The sequence below is a fragment of the Dryobates pubescens genome, chromosome 26 (assembly GCF_014839835.1).
Source record: "Dryobates pubescens isolate bDryPub1 chromosome 26, bDryPub1.pri, whole genome shotgun sequence".
NCBI lineage: Eukaryota > Metazoa > Chordata > Aves > Piciformes > Picidae > Dryobates > Dryobates pubescens.
The window spans coordinates 2,686,039-2,706,097 of record NC_071637.1 but is presented as its reverse complement, the minus strand read 5'-3'; the positions used below and the strand labels follow the sequence as shown (position 1 = coordinate 2,706,097).

Genomic DNA, 20,059 nt, shown 5'->3' with positions numbered 1-20,059 from the left:
AGCTCAGGGATTTAATTGTTTGGGGGTTTTTTGTTCTGCAGTTCCAGGTACTCACTGAATTCTGAGCTTTCTTCCATAAGACCTGCCACTCAAAATCATGGGGACCAAATCACAGATCAAGGCTCTCATTCCTCCCCAGTACTATGTCTCTAAAGCCTTGTGGACATACAAGCATAGCAGAGAGAGAGAAAGAAACAGATGTTCCACAGGTGTGAAGCTCAATTATTCCCAGAAGCTGAGTAGTCTACAACTAATGTAGGGTTTTGAGATAAAAAACTGTAACAGAACAAGCCAAATCAAAATTTACCCTGCCAAAGGGCTCAAAAATTCCTCGAAGCATATCTTCAGTTATGTTGAAGTGTAATGATCCCACATAGAGCCTCATAGGACCTGCACTGCCCTTTTGGAGGTTATTTGCCATCGCTGCTGCTCTGTTCTTCTCTGCCTAAGAAAAGGAAAACAGAAAAGCTCATCTTCTGTAAGAATCAATTAAAAAACATCCCCTATGATAAGCTGGATGCATCTAGCAGATAAAAACTAACAGATTTACAGAATGACAAGCATGCTCCACATTAGCCACCAGATCCACAACATTCAAAACGATAGCCACCACTGAACAACTTCATGCAGAATTCTGGCTTGTACCTAATGAACTGAAGTGTTTACTCTTCAGAAATGCTGGAAAGCATACATAATACATACTACAATTCCCTATCCCTAGCAGTTTCATTATTACTACTTTTTTCATATGTGTATTTTCAAGATGTGTTCATACCACTTTGCTTAAATTTGCCAGTCAACTGTGGCAGGCAGATGGCCATTTAAAAAGCATCCTTGTTAAAGCTTTCCAAACAGTCAACGGTAACCAAGTTTTCAAACAGTGTGTTTTCCAGCAAGAAAGCAGAGGTGCCACTCAACATGAATAATACTGAAGTTTACAACTCCTTACCTGTGATGCTTGCACTATGATTGGTACACCCAGGACTCTCTGTCCAGTCAGTCCTATTGCCAGGGGCACTGAGCTAACATCAACAAATTCTACATAAGCAATTCCCTTTGAACGCCTGGAATTCCTATCTGAAATCATTCGCACATCACGAACCTGAAAGGCAAGCACAGACATGGTGTTAAAGGAAAGAACTAAAGCAGTTCATCTCACAGAAAGGTATTAATAACCAGATCATTATCTGCTAAGACAAAGGCTTTGCAACTGTGCTGCAAATCTACAGCAGCATAAAGCTACCTAGGATTAAAAGCCATTCAAAAACAACTGTAGAGTGCTACAAGAACACAGGGGTAGTAAAATACCTGCGGTACTGCAATGCTCATGGGACAAATAAAACTTATCAAAATCAGATTTTTAAATTACACTGTAACTGCCAGAACTATCTGGAAAAAAACCCCAAACTTCTGAAAAACGGAGTTGCCAGAATCAGAACTGCATTGCCATGTTTCACAGTGCAGCACCGGCTGAACAATGAACTCCTCAGACACTGCACTTTCATGTTCAAAGCCTTTCAAAACTAATCTGCCATCACTCATTCTCTTTCACCTGTAGAGGAACTCCAGAAGCTTACTATTCTGCAAAATCCCAAGCCTGCACTAGGACAGCTTAAGCAAGTATTCAGAATCACTTTAACCTCCCTACTAATTACCTTCCCTACTGTAGAGAAAAATTCTTCCAGGTCTCTCGGCCGAATTCTTGCAGCCAGCTGCATGCAGAACACTGTTCGAGCATCCCTCTCTTCAGGGGTAAGATTATCAATAGGTTCTCTGGAAAAAGGAAAGTTCAGTTTAAAAAGATATTGTGAATGAAGGTATCATCTCTGGACCATACCTGAAACTTGGGGAAAAAAAATAGTAGTTGAAAGTATGATGTGGAAAAAAATCCCCACCTCCCACACTAAAAAAAGAACTGAACAGGATACACCTGATATTAGTATTCCTACTAGTTCAGCACATGTAAACATCCTGCTTCAACTGTAAGCATTGAATAGGTTACCTGTCCAGCACAAGTAACAGTACCATCAGGGAGCTTGCAGTCAAACAGATGAGATTAAAGGACAGGAAACAAATGAAAATGTGATCCATTAGCACAGACTAGCTGTCAGAACTCTGAGACAAGCAGTATCAACTTTTGTTGCTTTGCAAACTAAAACCTTACATCCACCCAGTCACTTGGGAGTCAATGAAATCACTGCCTAAACAATACTGACATCTATACAGACTGAATTCCTAGTCCTTATTTTAGAGTTACAGTTTGAGGAGTCACTAACCGCTCTCACCCATGACAACAGGAGCACCAGGTTCATTTTATTTCAACAGTTATCACTAGTTGAAATTAGGTGCACCACTTTTAAGACACAAAAAAGTACAAAATATCTGACTTGCACTTCAGTACAGAATTAGCATACTGGGTCCTGGACTGAGCTCCCAGTCAGGTACTATGTATTTATAAAAATAGTCTAAAAAAAATCACTGGGAATACACAAGAAAAAATTAAACTCATCCATCTCATGGTTTGCTAGCTAGAGAAACAAAGCAAGACTGGTTAAATTTAACTGCATTTTAATTTAGAGAATAATCTCATTAGCAGCTATCCAAATCCAATTCCCTTAAATGAGAAGCTTAAGAATGCAAAAGCATCTCCTGGAATTCGCAGGTTCCCAGCTCCGCCGAATTCCAACAAGTAACATCAGTACACACTGACTAGGAAGAGGCAGCATCTGTACAGTACTTTTGCATTCCTTTCTTAAGATTATTAAGTAAGATTTGGCAGAAAAGCTAGCTAATTTAAGTCACAGTTGACAGGGAAAGGATTGAGAACACAAACAAAATGCAAAGCAAGACACATTGTGCACGGTTATACACAGTGATTAGAGCGGTAGGACAGCTCATGACATACAGGAAAAGCAACATTTCAATGCTCTCCTCTCACAGGCTGAGTGCATTCCAGCACTAGAGAGCTTATTTCACTGCTACTTTTGCCACTTCAGTTGGATCAAATTAAAAAAAAGAAGAGCTCAAGCATGTGTAAAAATTCCTACCTAACAGGGCTCTTGTCTTTTCTGAAGGGACTTTTGCTTCTGGAGCGTCGTCTGCTGTAAAGAGAAATCAAGATTGTAAGAAAACCCTTATGTCTATCAGTCACAGTTTAAACAAAAATCTATTAATGTGCAATAAAAAGAGAAAATTCAGAAACCTTAATTTCATGCTGTGAGGCAGACCAATCTTCCCTCTGATGGCAATGTTGAATTTTGGACCAGAACTGTGGCAAAAGCAAAACCAGAAATTACTCAGAGTACCTGAATTCAAGATTTCCTGTCTTCACTCACATTACACTGCAAGTGCTCACCCACTCTTGCCTATAAAGGCAGCACCCATACTAGGCATAAGCTGTGTGCAGCGCTCCAAAACATCAGGCACAGAATACACTCCTGGCTCAGTTCCACCTGCGTGGAAAAGCACAGGGAACTCCAAGGAAGAAGTTAATCACGAGCTAGCCAGACATGGCGCATTTGTATGAGCTACAGTTACTGCCATAATCTTCTTTACATGTCATGAAATTTAAAATGCAAGGGGAAACTCAAGTAGCTCGCTGCAGACATCTGCAAGGGTTCACTACTGCTGTCTCAGCTCTAAGTCACTCGAGTGGTACAAATACGCAAATGCAGCTTCAAGTAAAGTTCTTACCAGGCATCAAAACACACAACTGTGCCAGCGGTCAGCCTTATATAGATGTCACCCAGAAGGAATCCAATCTCTGGGCTAAATCTAATTTTAGTTCTCCATGCTTCACAGAGACTGCTAAAACAAATGGCTATCTGCCTTCTGCTTCCATGTTAAGGACAGTCCTCTAGCTACTGTGGCACAGAGTAACAGACACAAGCACCAAGACTCCTCCTATCATGTTCTCCCTGAGCTTGACCTCCTTGGAGATACAAGGCAAAGAACAGCACCTGTTCACACTCTTCCTGTACATCCACCAAATGACAGCACAGCTGCACAGTGTGAATGCTTGGGGTTTTGTCTGCCCATCTGCACCAAACGGATTCTTTATGCTGTGGCTATTAACTGATGTGAAAGCACCCTGGAAGAGATGGCAGTCTGAAGACATTAAATAGTCTTTCACTAAACACATTCAGTCTGATAAACACCTTCTTGCTAGTGGTTGGAGCAGTAATGTTTGCAGTTAAACTTGGCCTCCACAACATGAAGGATGCCCGTTTTTAAGCATGTCACAACACAGAGAAGCTAATATGTAAAACCATGCTAGCCAGGTGAAAGCGAGGGAAAGACAGCCCTGTGTAACACCAAAAACAAAAATACATTTAGAAACCACCTAAGAAAAAGAAGACAGAAGAAACATGCATGCTGAGATGAGATCACTGTTTATCAAAACCAGACTTCCCCCCACCCCAGAATAAATTAGTCAATTTCCTACACGAGTTCAGACAGATGCTGAGCATCCATTCTGGTTCTCCAACATCTATGACAGGTGGAGCCAAAAACTGCACCTGGAAACACTGCTACTAATTCCAGAGGCTGGCTTATCAGTGGTAGGATTAGCTTGCATCTTCACATCTCCTTATATAGACCTTGGTGTTTTCCAATTCAAATGCAGCAAGACAACCCAATTACAATTAACATGCAGACCAACTAAATGATGGTCAGTAATCAAGGTCATGAGTTTGTAGGAAATCAGTGCAAGTATTTTGTCTAAAACTAATTAAAATGCATCTGGGAAGATACACTATCAAAGTTTTCAAATACATGTATAACTTTGCAGGAGAAAAACAGAAAAACACCCAATCCCACCCCTTAAAAAACCTTTCACTTCCACTCCTGACAAGTAAGCACCATGGTACTTAGGTGACTACAGCAAGAAGTACTGAAGAACCCCAGTAACCTAAAGCCGTAAGAGCCCACTGGAACAGACCAATCAGAAAGCTACCTTGGGCAACAGTTTGGCCCAAGTTACCTTCTGAAGATTCTTTTCAGGAGTATTCTGTGTGCTCTATTTCTCTGGCTTTGCCTAGAGAGACTTGCTTGTAAGGCTGTAGATCTCAGGGCCATTTTCTTCATTCCTCCTACAACTTTCTTGCAATTGCTGCTCACCTCCTGCTATCCCCTATGAAAACTTCTCCTTGTGTCTCCTTGTGTCAGGGCTTTCACTGCTGGAAGAGAACCCACAGGAAGGCTGTGGAGGGACTGTTTAGAAAGGCTTATGGTGATAGGGCACGGGTTTGAAACTGGAGCAGGGAAGATACAGGTTGGACATCAGGAGAAAGTTCTGCACACCGATGGTGGTGAGACGCTGGAACAGGATGCCCAGGCAGTCCTGTCTCTGGAGACATTCAAGGCCAGACTTGATGTGGCCCTGGGCAGCCTGATGCAGCTGTAGACGTCCCTGCTGCCTGCAGGGGGGTTGGACAGCATGACCTTTGAGGGTCCCTTCCAACCTGATGCAATCTGTGAATCTGGGTTACATTCTTCATAACCCAAACACACCAAGTCCTGTGCAACATCTGGGGCAGAGCTAGGTACATGCTCTCCTAAACCTGTGTGATGCCACATGACTGAAGAACAACAGTCAGAAGGTAGTAAAATACCAACTTTCATTTGCTTAGATATATCCAAGATTACAACAAGTCAGCAGAGGCAAGTTTTAGGCTAATGAAGTCCAGTGGAATTACCACAAACTTTCAATCCTCACATAATCATCTTTCAATAACTTTTGTCCAAATGTTTGGTGCTAGAACAGCAAGACAGTCTAGGGGACTTATGCTGTATTAGCAGTAGCTGGGATTTGTCAAGACAGATGTCCAAGCAAGAATACTGGGTCAGGCTCTAAGAGACCTAATAATGTATCTGTAAAATACTCAAAAGGCAAGATGTCTAGAGTAACATTTAACTGCCCTGAACACTGAGCAATGCAAGCCAGCCACCCAATTTTGAAAAATTAAAAACATTATTTCATGTTGAAAGATGCCAAAAATGAAGTCCTCAAGTTCTCTGTAGCACACTCTTCTCTTCCTTCAGAATCACCTTTACAGTATTCTCTCTTCTCACTATTACAGAGACATTTCCAGATCACCCCCTGCAGCAGAACATCTCAGTTTTGAGGCATTAAGCTGGAAAAGGGGCCTTTATAAAGCAGATGACAAAGATCACGAGGTGGAAGAGTAAAAAAGAAAAACTCAGCCACACAAAGCATTTTGAACTAAAAGGTGCAGTCAGCTGAAACACTGCCTTGAGTAACATCAACTCAGAACTGTGAGAACAAACCCACGAGGTTAGATTCCAGATTCAAATTCTCCAGACAGCAAGCACACTCTGGTAGTTACTGTTTAGATACTGGTGGTGCTGGTAGAAGTGTGTCTTCACGTGGAAGCCCCATTTTTGGTAAATCCAAAGGTATCCAAAAGAGCCTGGTGATGGAGGAGACTCTCTCCACAACTTCTGTGTCCCTCAAAGCCAGCACCTGTTACACTGCCTTGAAAGACAGATCTCTGCAGTGGAGAGTCACAAAGAAGAAATGAAGAGTTCTCCTGTCTTCTGAAGTCCTCCTCTTTGACATATTCCAAGCCCAAACTAGAATTCTTGAATTGCATTAGCCTGTGCAGCACTTCAGCAGCAGCCTCCAGGGCCTATAAGGGAACGACAGCCAACTGCTGGCTCTACAGCAGTCAGTACCAATGGCTCTGGGCTGCACAGCTGCCCTATTCCAAGCTTCCACTGTTAATTGATTAAATTCTAATTGGTTACATGAAAGCAACAATTCAGTAATTGAAGCAGAGAACAGAATGCTGCCAAACCAATGAGAGCGCCCTCAATTCCTCAGGGGATACCAGTTCAGATCATATCATCTTTGTTCACCGTCCCTAAATACCAAAGAAATTGCCCAGAACAGCTATGGCAAAGTATCAGAACAATGAACACCCCTTCCTAGAGCAAAGTACTTCAATGAAGACAAGAATTACTGTAGCAATGTCCATGTAGTCCTAATGTAGTAATGATCTCTACTTGAGAAATTTCTTTTGGAAGATCAGACTACTGGAAGTCCCAAATCTCTCCAGATGAAGACCTTTCTCACTCAGCAACAACAGAAAAAAAAAAACCAAAGGACAAAACCCTCTGACACAGCTAGGAGAATGTAGCAACTCCAACCAAGTGATAAGATGACAAGACACTCCCTCTATGCAACACCACAGTGGAGCCAAGACCAGCTGGCTTACCTAAAGGAAGCTGAAGATCCTGATCAAGGTCCTGCTTATGAGGCAGTACAGAGCCACAATGGTGGCACTGGCACAACCCAACTAGCTACTGTAGTGTTACAGGTGAAGAGCTGAAGAAACCACCCCAACTGAAATTTTCAGACCTGAAGCCTAGAGCTTTTTTGCAGAAGCTGTAGCTGACCTGGTAAGTCTTATGGTCCTGAGTACACAGGGCTGAAGGCAGCACAGGATGTCACTGCATCTTGGAGTATGTTTTCATTACACGAAAGCCAACATGCAGGTGCCTCAGCACGGAACGAGACCCTCAGACCTCCGAGGCCACCATTCTGTGTGCATTCCAAGAGTAGCAAAAGGACCCAGCCCCCTACAAAAACATTCACCTGCAGGAAACTGTACAAGCCTGCCGTTTATCAGAAGGCAAACACTTGTTTTCTCAAACACCTTAAGGAGACTTCTCCATAGCACATGACATTCCATTTAAAAAAAACCAACACCCACATCCTTTTCAAGCATTTGCTTCTGACAGGACCTTGTATTCTGAGATGTGGCAACAGGTGCTAGGAGACAGGACAAAAGCAGTCACAAACAGCAGCCTCAGGTCAACCAAAGCCAAGCATACAGCCCAGCTCTCACTGTTTTCCTGAAGGCAAGAAGTGTTGGTGAGGAGCAAAGGGGAGGGCAGGAATACAAATAGGAGAAACAGTAAATACCAGTTAAAAAAAACCAGGGTTTGACAAATTATTTTCAACTGTCAGGAAATACTCATAGTTGAAGTTCTATCAAGTCAAAGATCGAAAAGAAACTGAAGAGTCCTCCCACAGCCTCTAGACAAGTTGGAGAAACTGCAGGACAACTAGGCAATGCCTGAGCATTACTTACAAGTCACTTCCAGTTTGGATATATGAACATAGGAGGTGTTTTCATATGAAGTGTTTAGGAGCAGCAGAGTGAAAACCTTTACTAATATAAGACAAAACATTTCCTGAGCCTGTCACAGACCACTATTCATTTTTGAACAGTTACACCACTAGGCTCCTGTACTGGAGATATTTAGGACATGTAGAAAACTTGCTGGTTATTTACATGTTGTGATAGCTTGTGTTCCAGTCAGCTTCACATATTCTTTGACCTCTTTTTGCATCTTTCTGCATTCAGGTAAGAATGAAATTTAACAGGAGGAACTGGATACGTTACTATCCTCTTTTTTGCTCCTTATTTATTGGCATCCTTTAACCTTAACCTCACTTTCTTTTGAGATGGTTGGCGACCAATTTAGAAAGCAGAGTGAAAAACTTTAAGGTTCCACATCACACACCAAAACAGCACACATGCAGCTCTACACAAGTAACCTACTAGGGACTTCTGTAGCGGCCTCTGAATCTGCGATCCCTACTCCTAGAACGGCTGCGCCTGCGCTCTTTGCTCCTGCTCCGCTTCCTTTCCCGGCTTCTGCTCTTTTTCCTTTCCCGATCGCGGCTCCGTTTGCGATCCTTACTTCTGCTCCTCTTCCTGTCGTGGCTTCGACTTCGGCTCTTGCTCTTTTTTCTCCTGAGAAATGAAAACACAACATTGATTACACTTTCCACAGTTCCTGTAACCTGATGGCACAGACACTGACAGCAAAAAGCTTCTACCTGTTGGCCTCTCTCCCAGCTCCTTTTGCTGATCAGGCAGTTAAGCCTGTCAGCAACCTTTCACAGCTCCTCACCGGCAGCACAAAGTGCTACGAAGAACCTTTTTATTTCACATTTTGTGAAGAATGTTTCCAGGAACAATAAAAGGACTGAACAAGTGTTTCCTGTAGTACAGACTAAATGCAGTACTTCATCTGTCTTTCCAACATACTTTAAATGCACCACCAAGATGCTAAGAATAAATTACATTTTTACAACAGATACAAAGGAAAATGCAAGTCTGGGGGAAAAGAAGGTTAGTTTCTCTTGATACTCCTTGCTGTTAATACACTGCTCAAGAGTTTTAATCCCTACTTGCTACTCCCAAACCTTTGGCTCCTACAGGTTTGAGGCAAACTGCTGATCTTCATCATTTTATTCATCTACTTAGAAAATTCAAAGGTTTTAAATCTCATACTTGAAATCTCCTACTTGAAGAGCAATGAGTCATTTCTCCACTCCTGGCAGACTAATTTTGGATTACTTTTTTTTTTCTTCAATCTTTGTCTTGGACCACAAAACCCTGCAATTTGATACACTTAAAAACATGCAGGCATGTGTACACAAAACACATTAAAGAAGCACAAGGCATGGCTTAGGACCTCAAACTAAACTGTGGAACTAACCAACTTCACCACTAAACTGCAATTCAAAACATCTTTTGCTACTGAATTTTTTCTGGACTCCTTTTGTGGTTTCTGATTACACACACCATTTTTCAGTGTGATCAGTAATTGACTGTAAAGCTTTGTATGCAGCCCTGCTTTCTAAATACCTTCATCCCTTTTCCTTTCTATGGTGTGTATAAACTATGATTTCTAGCTGGTTTCAATTACTGAAGTAAAAATCTTTCATTTAACTGAGCCTAACCATCACTAACACTTTTTGCTCTCCAATCTCCACCTAGGAAGACCCTTTAAAACCATCTTTGTATTTATCTCTCAAGAGATACATTTTGTCACTTGTTTTAAAAACTGGAGTATGTATTTTTCAATTGTTTACCAACAATACTCCACTATTTTCTTACTTATTTTTATGTGGACAGAAGTTGCTGCACCAACAGATGTTTATTCAGAAGCTTCACAATCTCTGACATCACCCAGAAATCCCAAGTTATCTGTCTGCGTCAGCAGCATTTAACCACACTTCCTACCGTGGTGCAAACAGTGACAGGAGCACAAAATCTCTCTCCCCTTGGCTCTTACCTAAAACAACCACAATCTCCCTGAGTTGAAATCCTCAAACACTACCATAATAGCTCCAAAAATTACTACATTTAGCTCAGTACGATGGCCAGTACCGGTAACTGCAGCTAACCCTTCAGTAAGAACAGCAACTACTTGCTACCCAACAGTGAGTCTCAAGTTGTGCCAGGGGAGGTTCAGACTGGATATTAGGAAGAAATTCTTCACAGAGAGAGTGATTTGCCATTGGGATGTGCTGCCCAGGGAGGTGGTGGAGTCACTGTCCCTGGAGATCTTCAAGAAAAGACTCAATGAGGCACTTAGTGCCATGGTCCAGTTGATTGGATAGGGCTGGGTGATAGGTTGGACTGGACAATCTTGGAGGTCTCTTCCAACCTGGTTGATTCTGATACTGTCACTGCAAGCAACGTTAACAGCCAAGCAAGGAGTCTGATAAAGCTCATATACACCTTAGTCTTCAGCAACAGAGTACTGTCACAAGTCACACACAAAATGGCAGAGTTCAACCTTTAAAGATTTTGGGGAACAACTACTCCTGGGACAAGCTTCACACTGTCAGGGAGCTGCAGGAAAAGAGTAACAAACCATCTAGCCATTGCTAACTCAAAACACTGAACCACAGAGACACCACAGCAGCAACCTTTAGGAACAGACACAAAGGCACCATTAGGAAAGCAGGAAAGAGGTGAAACTCCACACAACAAATAACATTGCAAGACTAACAGTAGTGAAACACCTTGGCTGGTTTCTGTTTTACAATAGTTCTTTTTCCACATTTAAATTCACCGATTTTCTGAACTAAAAACACCAATTCAGAGCACATAGGCCCAAGCTGAGAAAGGGACCCTGAGAAGATAGTCTTTAGTCTTGAAGGCTACAGCAACTAAGGAAAGGAACCAAAATAGCTTCCAGTATTCCCATCATTTTACCAGGAAGCAATGTCAGAATCAATTCTAAAACTTAAAAAACTGCTCTCTTAGATAGCAGGTTCTATTTTGAGATCAGGCATCCAAACAAAAGCCTAGTTTTATGTGCTATATTACAGCTATTTTAAAGCAATAAAAAGCCAGACCTTAAAAAATACTGGGAGCTGCTATTTTTGATGGAAGTTTAGGGGTCTCAGTATTCAGCACAAGCACACTGTTGGCAGTATTGCTGACAATGCAGATGTGCAGTATTGTCAATTTTAGATTATTAGATTCCAGTAGAAGTCTACCATTGGATTTCTCATTTCTCAAATATCTGGATCCCTTTAGCTTTTGGAAGATGACACAGCAAATATGCTGACCTCTGAAGTCAGCTGTATATTACAAGATTCACTGGTTACTCAACTATCATTGCTATTCTTCTTACATCAACTATCCCATCACCAAATGATGCTTGTAAAGTACAGAATTTATTTTACAGATCTAAACACCTCCTATTTATTTGAGGTATTTAAGAGATTCTTCTAGGCAAGGCTTTTTTCTTCAATTCAAAACTGTCTGGATCATCAGCAGGTGTCCAGACCCCAGAATTATTCCTCCAGGAGAAGGTGGGCCTGTACTCTCTCGCTCTTCAGAAAGGTTACAGTACAAAATGAAGTATGCTGACCACATAAGGTCTTTTTATTTGACATCCCACTGACAATGGGATGTTAACTACATTTGTGTACAAAACTTTGCAATTGCTGCAGCGTCAACAATTCCAAACAGAAAGCTTCTCCATGTGATTTCCCTAAGCAGTACTACCATGCATTCACAAGTTCACAAAAATCAGCAGCCTGCCTCCCCCCCCAAAACACATAGGGGTGGGCAAATACTTACTTCTTGCTGCGCTCTTCGTGGCCATTGGCACTGCTCAATTTGTTCTCATCCTAAGCAGGGTTGATAGAAGAACATCGTGAGGACGAAGCGGAAAGATTTCAAGTGGTCAAAGGGTAATGGGAATAGGAATAAGAAAATACAAAACAAAAATTTTAATACTAAATTACTTTTTTACAGTTTAATGTGGAAAACTTTAGAAAATTTAGGCAGGCATGTTTAACCACTTTGCTGCTTAAATTTAAGTCATACAATTACGAAATGCAAGACTTACATCATTTAAAAGTGTATATTAAATTGTAGATACTTCCTTACATGATTTAGAGAGCAAGTTATCCTGTAGAATTCAGCACTCAAGTGGTTAAATGTTATTTCTATAAAGTGTAAGAGGAAAATTGAGATCTGTGTTTGTGTGCCCCTCAGATCAGTACCAAGGCTATATATCTGCCTAAGCCCCAGTGGCTACGCTAGCAGCCAGCCACTATGGATTTCCTGTGACCGATGCCATTCCCGAGATCTTCGCTCATTTTCGTTGAAGGGTTGTAAGAGCTTGATGTCACCTCTGTCACACATCTCGCCCTGAAGCAAACAGGGATTCACACTGCTTTAGTAACGTCGGCTCCCAAGAAAGTCATCAATAATCCACCAGTCCAGCCTAAACATTCCCTATTTCCATACCTGTTTACATGGAAAATATCCATGTTAAACCAGGACACAAGAATTTCAACATAACAATTTACAAAATTTTCTTCAAGTTTTTAACATAACTGCTAAATATTACATAAACTAAATATACCACTTAAAGCTTACAAATGCTCATCCAAAATTCATGACATGGTTGTAATAAACACTGCACAATAGACTAACAATAGCTGCTAAATAACTGATATACTTTCTTTACAGTTTAATCACATTAGTTACATCAAAAGTACAATTACTAAGCCACTTAATATACATTTCTTGTCAAACCAGTGCTAAAGCATGCATAAAATTAACACTTCACCGCCACTCGGTGATAAACAAAGACAGTATTCATTTGCTGCTGGTTTAGGTAAAAGATATTGCTACACTAATTGATAAAAATTTTCCACAAAAACTGCTATTTCCTAATTAAACAACTAGGACAGAAGAATGCAAGAACTCGTTTTAGAATGCCACTGCAGATTGTGATACTGTCTTTTTACTTGCTAAGAACGTTCTGTTCAGGGATCCAAGAATTTCATTCACTCAGCAATAGATTTCCATCTGCCCTGCTCAAAGATTAACCGCCACCAGTCTTCTGCATTAAAAGCAAGTCTCACTCCTCTTGCTCTGAGCAGACTGGTCAAATATTTACTTGCCATGGGACTGGTGAAAAGGGTATTCTTGGAACCCTGCTGTTTTCCCAAACCATTACGTTCACCTTGTTGCTATACCAAACTGGACCTGGCAATTTTAGGAGAGGTTTTTGGTTTCATGGGTTCTGGTTTTGAGTTTTTGTTTGGGTTTGGTGGTATGGTTTTTTGGGGGTGGTTTGTTTTTTGGTGGTTTGTTTTTTTTTTTTTGGTTGGTTGGTTGGTTGGTTTTGGGTGAAGTTTTTTGGGTGGTTTTATTTGTTTGTTTGGGGGGTTTTTTTGTTAATTTTTGGTTGGTTTTGGTTGTTTTTTAAACCTAGGGGACCACGGTACAGCGATACGTCACTCAATTACTACCTTATGATTGACAGTTCACACTGGAATCAAAGGTGAATTCATGGGAGTAGAGGTGAGATATCGTTAGGCAAGTCTACAAAGAGAGATAGATGGGCATTTATTCATCACGCTGAAGTGAAACTACTGCACAATATAATTACATTAACAGCATATATTTACTTGTAAGTTACATGTAATGCATCTCCAATAAGACAAATCACGAGGGCTCCAGGGATGTTAGTTTACAGTTCAGCAGTAGTTTCATGAATAATTCTAAATTAAGGTAAACAGGACCTCACTGGCACGTTTTTCTCACCTTCTTGTAAGGAGCTTCAAGCATTGCTTCAATATCAATATCATCAGCCATTTTTCAGAACACCTGAAAGAAAAAGTAAAATCCACCTTAGATGGCAAATACCCTTGGGCTTCCAAAGGCTTCTGCTTCAGAGGCCATCAATACACTGGCTCCAATTCACAAAGCAATGCCTCATTTCCAACAAGAACTGCAAGGAAGCTCTGCCCAGCAAAATGATGAATAATATGACACAAACCAATTACAGCTGCAAACAACAAAATGGCATTCAAAACAATTAGCCAGTGGAAACCCCAGAGGTATTCCACCTTTCATTCAAAACAAAGAGCACGGATCATTTACGATACAGAAACACAGGTCTCGTTGCCATCTTAGAAGGACCCGAGCTTCACTGAAGGACCAGAGAAGCATTTAAAGAACACAGAACAAACATTCAGACAAACCTGTTCACAGCTTTTCCCAGCATCTGATACCACATTTACTAATCTGAAGACTTAAAGGACTCTGTGGTCCTTTCAGAAATGCAGCCTCCTGCATAATGCAAGCCACAGAAGAAACAGTTATGACTCAAGCATTAAGAGCTCCTAGAGGACACGAGATCCACGCAGTATGGAAATTCAGGTTTCAGACAAAAAAGCCCCAGCATGCTATGCAACACTAGTCACTACAAACGTTATGTGGTGGTGTTTATTTTTTTTTTCTAGAGAGGCTCCACTTCCTCAAATCTTTTAATAGAGATAGTTTCTCTCCTTTTCCTTTAAGCTCAAAAATGGTCAGGCCTCTAGACACAAGTCCAAGCCCAAGATCTTCCTGCATATGTGGAATGAAACTGATTTTTCATCATACAGATTATTCACTGCATCTTGGTTACAAGCACAGCCATACAAACTGCTGTCCAGGGACGTGACCAGCACAGATTGAATCAGCTCAACATCTCAAGATCCTTTAAGCTGTTGCCTCATAACCAAGACTATGACACCAGAGCTGCAACTCACGTAAGAGTCAAGTACCTCCCCCACCTCCCTCTGACCATCACCCATTAATAAAATCAAGAATAAGAGAAAATCCCTTAGCAATCAGAGCACTGGCAGCTCATACTCAATTACTGACCTAAGGTAAGTGAAGCCCATTTTCCAATTCCCAGGCTATCACAAATAACAAACTGTCCTTAGTTTATGTGGGTTTATTGCAGCATTTCAAGTCATCTACATACATGCATGATTTAATTCACCAGCATTTGGTAGAGACAAGCACAGCAGTATGATTTAGGACCATGAAAAGGGACCAGGCCAAGCCCAGATTCTACAAGACAATTCTCACCCGTGACAACTCCCAACAATTGCATTCTCATGCGTGTACTTTAGTTAACACAGCCAGCTTCTCCCTGAAGAGGTGAAGCCAAAGGTGTGAATGGGGCCATAACAGGAACTACCAAATCATCAGTGGCATGGAAAAGTGGAGAGGGAGTGACTACTACCACCCTCAACCGAATTAGAACAGTGAATGACCTATCTTTGGGTTCGTGCAAAACAAAGGTCCTGGCTCACACAGCATTTAGCCGTGGAATTCACTGTTACAGAGCACCGTGGATGCCAGCAAAGAGGGAAAAAACCCACAGGCAATGTTTAAAAAAAAAAGGAAAACAGCACAAAAGTTTGCAGCAAGAACTTTAGATTGAACAAAGACATACTTTGTGACCCTGAACCACAACTAGGTGACACCAAAAAGCACACAGGAAAACAACACCACTGTATCATTGCCTGCGTTTCTGCTTTTTCTTAGTCATTCACTTTTGGCCGTCACAGACAAGATCCTGAGTTACAGAGACCTTTGGTCTCTCCCGGTGCAATCTGTGCCCTTTGTACTCTGTACAAAACACACTAGCTGGTGTAACACCATGTTTGTATCAGAATACCTTCTGTTCAAAAACACAGACCTGCTATTGACATAGTGAGTCATGTAATGCATATTACAATGCCACACGCAAAATTATTTAAGAACTCGTGACACGAGAGTCCTTACTAATATCAAATCAGCACAGAAGACGGACTGATGATTTTAAGTATTTTGCATTAAACACTGGAACTCAAAAAAAATTCATAAAAACGTTTTCAGCTTCCTCGGAAAAGGGGCATATACCTGATATTTCTGTAAAGAGAAAACAAACAAACATAAAAAACCAAACCACCAAAATAAACAAGGCAGAACTACACTGTGGATCTATAGAAAACCCAAAAGGACATGAAATAGACTGTCAAGTGCTATCGATAAAGGCAGATCATATATCTTTTTTACTTGACATTACATCAATAGAATTTAAAAGGAACCTCCTCGTGAAATTATTTGCAAATAGGAAAAAATTACAACTGAATTCCTGCTTTCCAAGAAGCCTCCTGGAAAGGCACCAGGAGAGCTTAGGGAGAACATGGACGCTCCGGGAAGGTAGCTCGGCTCCCAGGGGCATCTCTGCTCAACAGATTCCCACTCGCGCTCCTCTGCACTCTGCCAAAGCCACCAGAGCTTAACAAGTCCGGGGTGTCGAACGCACTACTGCGCTAGAACCAAGTCAGCCCATTCCGCCGGGGCTACGGCCCGCTCCAAGCACTGCACCACGTCCGCGTCCTCCAAAGCCCTTGGGCCCCGGCCGAAGGGCCACTCGCCCGCAGGCTACCGCGCACCGAGAGCTGGCGGCCCGCGGTGCACCAGCGCTCCCCCGCCTCAACTCACAACGTAAAGAGCCCCGCGGCAGCTTCCCGCCGCTCCGCCCGGGCCCTGCCAGCTCCAGCTGCAATAGCAGAGCCGGAGCTCGGCGCCGTCCGGCCCGGTCGCTCCACACAGCGCCATCGTGGGGGGAACCGCGGAGGGACAACGTCGCGGCGGTGACGGCAGGCCCACCCGCTACGTGGCCATAGAAGAGGCCAAACCTTGCGCGGCCAGGCCCCGTCCTTGGGGCAACTCGGCCGGAAAGGGGCGATCATGGCGGCAGGAGAGGCACGGGCCTTCTGGGCCAGCCGCAAGCTAGCGCCACAGCGCTCCGCGAGGCAGGCCGCAGCTCGCCCAGCGACGGGGTCCGGCCCCCGCACAGCAGTTACCTGCGCCGCGGGCGGGTGCTGCGCTCGTTCGGTCGCACGAGGTCCACTGGTGGCAACGGCGACTCCCGGTCCCGGCGCGGGCTGCGCGGGCGGTGGGGGATGGGCCGAGGGCTCCCGAGCCCTCTGCAAGCGTCTAAAGCTCAGCTGTGCGGCACCCTCGGGCAGCCCCAGGGTGGCAGGCGGCGAGGGGCGGCGCGACTGTGGCGAGCGGTCCCCGGACCAGAGCTGGGCCCCGGCTCTGGCACCAGCGGCTGCTCCCCGAAATGGCGCCCGCTGCCTCTCGCTGCTGGCAGGATCGCGCACGGCACGGGGGCGCCCACCGCACGGCACAGGGGCTCTCGCGAGATGCAAAGCCAGACAAGGAGCTCGCTCCCGCCGCATCTCGCGAGACACCGCGCCCGGAAGCGGCTGCTTAAACGCTCGCGAGATTTGGGCAGACGGGTGGGGTCGTCACGCGCCTCTGCTGTCGCGAGAGCTTGTGCGGGTCGTCTGTGCTGTGGCGCAGAGGTGAGCGGCGCGCCCGGGCTCGGTGTGCGGCAGTGCCCCCGGCTCGGCGCTCCTTCGCTGGCAGGGACGGAGCGCTACTACCTGCGCCCCAGCCAGGCGTGGCTCCCCGGGGCGCACCGTAGAGCCATGGGCGGCCCCGGGCGCTCTCCCGGGTGGGCTGTTCAGTGAATGAGGTATTGGCTGAACAATCATATCCTGAGAGTAGAGATTGACGGCAAAATGTGCAGAGGCTGGTGATCAGTGACAAGTGCAGTCCTGCAGGGCTCCATATTGGCCCCGGTACTGTTCGTCAGCTTCGTCACTGATGTGGACGATCAAGTGCATTGTCAGCAGCTTCGCAGATGGCACCCAGCTGAGTGGGGCAGTTGGCATGCCAGAGGGAAGGGATGCCATCCAGAGGGACCTGGCAGGCTTGAGGAGTGGGTCCGTGTGAACTTCAGGTTCAACACGGGGAAGTGCGGAATCCTGCACCTGGGTCAGGTCAGCCTCTGGTATCGATCCAGGGGATGAAAGAAGTGGCAGCAGCCCTGCTCTCAGGACTTGGGAGTGGGTGAAAAGCTGGTCGTGAGCCAGCCACGTGCACTCAGCTCAGAAGCCAGATGTGGCCTGCGCAGCTTCTCAGCAGTGTGGAGGGTGGGAGTTCTGCCCCTCTGCTTCACCCTGCTGAGCCCCTACCTGTGGTGCTGGCAGGAAAGCATGGACCTGTTGGAGCAAGGCTGGAGAAGACCACAAAAACGATCCAAGAGCTGGAAAGCCTCTGCTATAAGGATAGGCTGAGAGATTTGGGGTTGGTTTGTTTGTTTGCCTGGAGAAGAGAAGGCGCTGGGTCACCTTCAAGTGGCATAGGGCTCTGAGCAGCTGGTTCCAGTTGATGTCTGCTCCCTGCAGGATGTTGGATTTGACGACCCTTATAGGCAAGATGGGGACAGGACAGGACAAGGGGGGACGATTTTAACCTGAAAGGTGATTAGATGTAAGGAAGGAATTGTTCACTATGAGGGTGGTGAAACACAGCCGTGGGTTACTCAGAAAGGTGTTAAATGCTCCATCTCTGGAGCCATTCCAGGTCAAGTGGGACAGGGCTCTGAGCAACCTGTTCCAGTTGATGTCTGTTCCCTGCAGGATGTTGGACTTGATGACCCTTAAAGATCCCTTCCAACTCAAAACATTCTGTGACTGTCATTGTATGATCCTGCAGCTGAAGCAGGGCAGTGGCTGCATCCTGTATCCAAGAGCTTGGGGTGGTCCACTGTGGTCAAGCAGCAGCCTACCGTCAGACTCAGTCTCCATTCGTTTTCCGGCTCAGGAGCAGCGTTCTCCTGAGTCCTTCCTAGTATTCCTGGGATCTAGAGACTAAGCACTGAGTTCTGGGTGAGGGGAGCCCTGTCACACTTTCCTGCCCTCTAGCAAACTTGTTGGAGCTCCTCGACAAAGATTTTATTTTGTGGTATGCTGCAGCCTCCATCCTGGCTGTACACAGGTATCTTGACCAGGTTAGGTGTATTTGCTGTGGAAGGTATGATTATTTTGCTTTCAGCCTTCTTGAGCACCGTGTAACCATAGTGGATTCCTAGTCTCTTAGCTCTAAAAGCTGTGTTATCTCTTGAGGCACTCATTGCACGATACAGCTACTGAGGAGCATGTCCTGCCGCATCGCTGCCCTGGCCGGTTGCTGCAGGTGCTCAGCTCTGCCGGGCTGTTGGCTGCGTTCTCGGGCGGAGTGGAAGGCCGGGGACAGCTCTCAGGAGCACGTTTTGTGACCAAAGTTTTTGCGTGTTGCGTGCTGGCTCTGCAGCGCCTGGTGAGGGCAGCTATCGCCGCTGCTTCCGCAGCGTCCCCACTCTGCCCCGGGCGCCAGGGCGCTTGTTTACCGTGCGTTCCATGGGGCGGACGCGGAGCGTCAAGAGTAGGAGCGGGACGCGCCTCCCCCCGCGCTGCAGGTGGCGGCAGGGATCGCGCAGAGGTAACCACAGAAAAGTGTGCAGAAAGGGGAGGAAAAGGAAAAAAACAATTGCGCTTTCCCACACCGGGAGTCGAACCCGGGCCGCCTGGGTGAAAACCAGGAATCCTAACCGCTAGACCATGTGGGACTGCATGGCAGCAAGAGGCGGCGCGCCGCCTGCTGCCTGCTCAGCCTGCGCGCCCTGTGCCTGCGGTCTGCCCAGGCTGCCGCGCCGCCTGCTGCCCGTGCCCGTCCCACGCGCGCTGCCCGCTCTGCGCAACTGCGCGCGGAGCAGCTGGGCTGCAGCACCTCAGCAAGTTACGAGGCAGGTTTTGCACTAAGTGAAGAAGGCTGGTGGGCACAAGCCCACAAAAGTCAAAGTTACCATTCCTTAAGTCATTAAAATTTTCATAGTTAAGAGCTGGGGGTGGAGGAAATGGCAACTGGGAGCGTGAACGAAGGATGTCTGGCCTAAAAAAGCACAGAAAGTGGATAAACGCCACAAATATGCTTTTGTACAAGTTCTAGCAATCAAAAACTAAGGTGGAACAGCTGGGCTACCCAGTTTTGAGTGAGACAGCCTTATCAGAAATTGGCATGAGGCAGGTCGACAGTGC

General features: G+C 44.9%; 1 protein-coding gene and 1 non-coding gene across 6 annotated transcripts in view; both read right to left on the bottom strand.

Annotated features, from left to right (window-relative positions):
- Positions 1–17,315, bottom strand: part of RBM39 (RNA binding motif protein 39) — a 31,583-nt gene extending 14,268 nt beyond the window's left edge. For 2 of the 5 annotated variants that reach the window (XR_008462905.1, XR_008462906.1), the window contains exons 1-9: positions 16,994–17,315; positions 13,905–13,967; positions 11,922–11,971; positions 8,592–8,786; positions 3,203–3,268; positions 3,048–3,101; positions 1,656–1,773; positions 950–1,102; positions 308–445 (exon numbers count right to left, since the gene is read on the bottom strand). Coding sequence is in view for 3 of the 5 variants with exons in the window: in XM_054173741.1 (XP_054029716.1) it covers positions 308–445; positions 950–1,102; positions 1,656–1,773; positions 3,048–3,101; positions 3,203–3,268; positions 8,592–8,786; positions 11,922–11,971; positions 13,905–13,955 (825 nt within the window). In the remaining 2 variants the exon portion in view is untranslated. The remainder of the gene's footprint in view (positions 1–307; positions 446–949; positions 1,103–1,655; positions 1,774–3,047; positions 3,102–3,202; positions 3,269–8,591; positions 8,787–11,921; positions 11,972–13,904; positions 13,968–16,993) is intronic. The other 3 variants (XM_054173741.1, XM_054173742.1, XM_054173743.1) reach the window with 3 other exon arrangements.
- Positions 17,316–19,518: 2,203 nt separating this feature from the next.
- TRNAE-UUC (transfer RNA glutamic acid (anticodon UUC)) lies at positions 19,519–19,590 on the bottom strand. Its single transcript has one exon. It is a non-coding gene; the product is annotated as a tRNA-Glu (tRNA).
- Positions 19,591–20,059: the final 469 nt, after the last annotated feature.